At 37.1% G+C, this 4,351-nt stretch overlaps 1 protein-coding gene across 1 annotated transcript in view; it reads right to left on the bottom strand.

Moving 5' to 3' along the window:
* Positions 1-3,451: 3,451 nt before the first annotated feature.
* The window catches only part of cpe (carboxypeptidase E), a 20,858-nt gene continuing 19,958 nt past the window's right edge, over positions 3,452-4,351 (bottom strand). Inside the window, exon 9 of the mRNA XM_008292978.1 lies at positions 3,452-4,014. Within this exon, the coding sequence (XP_008291200.1) occupies positions 3,916-4,014 (99 nt within the window). The 3' untranslated portion in view covers positions 3,452-3,915. The remainder of the gene's footprint in view (positions 4,015-4,351) is intronic.

Below are 4,351 nucleotides of genomic sequence, written 5' to 3' on the forward strand. Positions count from 1 at the left end.
AAATGATTCTATAGAATTCTAAATGATTCCACAGAACCCTAAATAATTCTATAGAATTCTAAATGATTCTATAGAATTCTAAATGATTCCACAGAACCCTAAATAATTCTATAGAATTCTAAATGATTCTATAGAATTCTAAAATGATTCCATAGAAGCTTAAAAATTTTCATAGAATTCTGAATAATTCCATAGAATTCTAAATTAATCTATGGAATTCTACATAATTCCATAGAACCCTAAAAAATTCTATAGAATTCGAAATGATTCTATGGAATGCTAAATGATTCTGTAGAACCCAAAAAAATTCCATAGAATTCTAAACAATTCCATAGAATTCTACATGATTCTATAACATTCTAACTGATTCCATAGTACTTGAAATAATTCCATAGAATTCTAAATGATTCCATAGAACCCTAAAAAACTCCATAGAATTCAAGATGATTCTATAGAATTCTACATGATTCCATAGAACCATAAAAAATTCTATAAAATTCTAAATGATTCTGTAGAACCCGAAAAAATTCCATAGCATTTTAACTGATTCCATAGAACTTGAAATAATCCCATAGAATTCTAAATAATACCATAGAACCCTTAAAAGATTCAATAGAATTCTAAATGATCCTGTAGAACCCCCCAAAAATTCCATAGAATTCTAAATGATTGCATAGAAGTCAAAATTATTCCATAGAACCCCCCAAAATTCCATAGAATTCTAAACAATTCCATAGATTTCTAAATGAGTCTATGGCATTCTAACTGATTCCATAGAACTTGAAATAATTCCATAGAATTCTAAATGAATCTATGGAATTCTTTAGAATTCCATAGAACCCTAAAAAAATTCTGTAGAATTCTAAATGATTCTGTAGAACCCTAAAAAAAGTTCATAGAATTGTAAATGATTCCATAGAACCATAAAATATTCTATCGAATTCGAAATATTTCCATCGAACCCTATAAAGTTCTATCGAATCCTAAATGATTAAATAGCACTGAAGTAATTCCGTAGAATTCTCAGTGATTCCATAGAATTCTGAATGATTCCATAAAACCCTAAATGATTCCGTAGAATGCTACATAATTCCATAGAACCCTAAAAAATTCTATAGAATTCTAAGTGATTCTGTAGAATTCTAAATAATTCTATAGAATTCAAAATGATTCTGTAGAATTCTAAATAATTCCATAGAATTTGAAATGATTCTAAACATACCTAAATAATTCTATATAACCCTAAATGATTTTATACAATTCTAAATGATCCTTTAGAATTCTAAATGATTCCATAGAATTCTAAATAACTCTTTACAACCCTAAATACTTCATAGAATTGTAAATAATTGTTTTTACACTCGTGAACACCGGATGGCACTGAGCCAGGCCAAGCCGTTGTCAATGGAGAAACCGAACATCCCCGATGAGCTCCACAGGAGGAAGAGGGGATGCAGGGCAGGAGTGAAGCGTCAGGAGAAGAGAAGATGCTACAAGCCGTCCGTCCCGTCCATCATCATGGGAAACATGAGTTCTGTCCCTAACGGGCTGGAAGAGCTGACAGCTAACAGTTAACACTCAGCATGTATGTGAATGAGAGATGGTGTAATGCTGGCACGTTAGTGTTAAACAGCATTGCTGCACGAAGGATGCTGAACTGCTGGCGGTTGGATTGCTGGGTTTCACCTGCCGAGGGAGTTTTTGCACATCCTGCCGATTGCAGTTTGCAGCCCCCCCTCGGCTGATGCTGCTGCAGCCTTTGAGCTTGTTCAGTGTCCCAGCTGCAAACATCAGTCTCTGATCGTCATCTCAGAAGACTTTAATCATACATCGCTTTCTACCACTCTCCCCACATTCAGCCAGTATGTGGACTTGGACCTACTGTGTGCAGACAGCAGGATGTATATTACTTAATTATTGTCATTTTCTTGTACTTTCTCTATTTTTGGATGCTGCTGTGGCATGTAAATTTCCCAGGTCTGGGATAGATAAAGTCTATTCTATTCTATTCTATACTGATCATCTGTGGCTTTGGGGCAGCCGGTCAGACAAAAAGACATTAAAAGACCATGGCCTTATATTAGACAACTATTTAGTGAAAAAAATATTGTCACATTCTTGGACAATGAAAACCATTGCAGCATTTTTAAACGATTCTACATACTTGGCAGTAGTGCCAGTTCGCATCCCAGTGAAGACACAGAGGATCTGTCTGCGTGGAGTTTGCATGTTCTCCTCATGCAGCATGGGTTCTCTCCAGGTTCTCCGGCTTCCTCCCACAAGGTCCAAAAACATGTTGAGGTTAATTGGTGATTCTAAATTGTCCATAGGTGTGAATGTGAGTGTGCTTGGTTGTCTGTCTCTAAGTGTAGCCCTGTGATAGACTGGTGACCTGTCCAGGGTGTCCCCTGCCTTCACCCTAAGTCAGCTGGGATAGACTCCAGCCCCCCACGACCCTAGTGAGGATTAAGCGTTGTATAGATAATGGATGGATGGAAATTCTCATCTCTTCCAACTCTTATTTGCTCAGCAAATTTCCCAGTTGGAGGCAAACCAACTCAAGCAACAAATGTTTTTCCGTACTGTCCCTTTAAAAGCACTAAGGAAGAAAATGGGGTGTTGTTTTAATTCATTTTGAGGGACAAACGGGCTTTAATCAAAGCTTAATGAGGCCTTTTACTCACTAATGTGCTCCATTCAGCCTCATTACGAAACACCAGTTCACAGCTGCAGAGTTTCACTTTCACCTGATCAAGCTGAAACAAAGGCGCAGAGACTGTCGTTTGACAACATAAACAGGGGACTTTTATTGATCAGTTCATTCTTTACATTTTGTATCCGTTTCTATCGCTATACATTCAATAAATCCTCTCTGGTGAACCGCATCCACACAGTCAGATTACCTTTGTGTCCACTCAGAAGATTAGTGTTACAGTCATTTTTTTATCTTTGAAAAACACCTCCTACCGCGGTTCCTTATGTATTACAGTATTTCTGGTGTAGTGCACATACAAAGGAATGGCTTTGGGTAGACTGAGGTGGACGGATTTAGACGCGTTATGGCCTTGTTTTCTTTAGATTTTCGTTTTTTTTTTTTTTTAGTAACAAAAACCACACATTTCTTGCTATACCTAATTCATAAATACAGTATATATTATAAGCATTCATCTTGTGCTAAAGTCAAAGCTGTGCTGCAGTTTAAAAAAAATCTCCACATCAATAACGTACAGGAAAATGAGCTCGCCTGTATAGATTGTTTACAATATAATGTTTACAGTGATTTTACAGTGTTTTTAATGTCCCTGATTATCTCAGAACCATAGCATTTTATTTTTTTATATTACAGGAGAGAAACAGAACAAGCATTTATCAGAGTGTGTGTTTACAGTTACTGGGGATTGAGAGGGGTGTGTGTGTGTGTGTGTGTGTGTGTGTGTGTGTGTGTGTGTTATTGTGTGCACTAGCGTTTGTGTGTCTGTACTAAAGCCTGGAGAAACAGAGACATTTAAAACAGGAAAGAAGATGAATCCTTATCGACAGAGCCATGTGTTGATGACGTAAACGGCTCTTTTACGTACATAATTAGTCAGTCATTCATTGGTTATATAGTTGGGTGCCATGGTTACCAATCACGTGTACAATAAAGAACACAATACCACGGAAGTCAACACCAATCTCACTGCCAGCAATCTACCTGCATATTCCTCCTTCGTCTTTCACTGTGTGTGCAGTCTACAGGAGTATGAGGCAAACCGTTACATTAATAAACAACAAAATCAATTAAAATGATAATGGAAGGAGAACACAACCAAAAAAGAGACAATATATTCTTTTTTTTAGAGTGGACGGGCACACAGAATGTTGAATATATTACATCGATGTGCGGACGGTCCGATCATCAAGGAGACAAACGCTTTAGAAGTTCAGTGTCTCTGACATCATCTTCCACCAGTCCATCAGTTCCTCCCGCTCCTCCTCCTTCCTCTCCATCAGAGACTCCAGCTCAAAGTCCACCTGGGATTCAAGCAGAGCGTGGACACCCATTAGAGGTTAGAAATAAAAGATGCAGCAATTTCATTTGTTCCGCACAAAATATGCATGTGTTTTTTTTGTTGTTTTCAGTCTTAAGTTTGGGATCAGTATATGTGTTAAAATAATCCTAATAATTCAAGGAACACATAACACTTCTACATTTTATCAGTTTGCTCTGGTGTGACTGTGTAGCTTAAATATTGATCATTGATTGTGCAGTAACTGTTGGTCACATATCGAAGATGTCATATCGCCTGTGTTGACTTAAGGATAATCTTTGCAATCGGATGTAATTGGCCTCTTTGTTCTCTCATACTGA

Source organism: Stegastes partitus, unplaced genomic scaffold (assembly GCF_000690725.1).
Source record: "Stegastes partitus isolate 25-593 unplaced genomic scaffold, Stegastes_partitus-1.0.2 Scaffold850, whole genome shotgun sequence".
NCBI classification, from domain to species: domain Eukaryota; kingdom Metazoa; phylum Chordata; class Actinopteri; family Pomacentridae; genus Stegastes; species Stegastes partitus.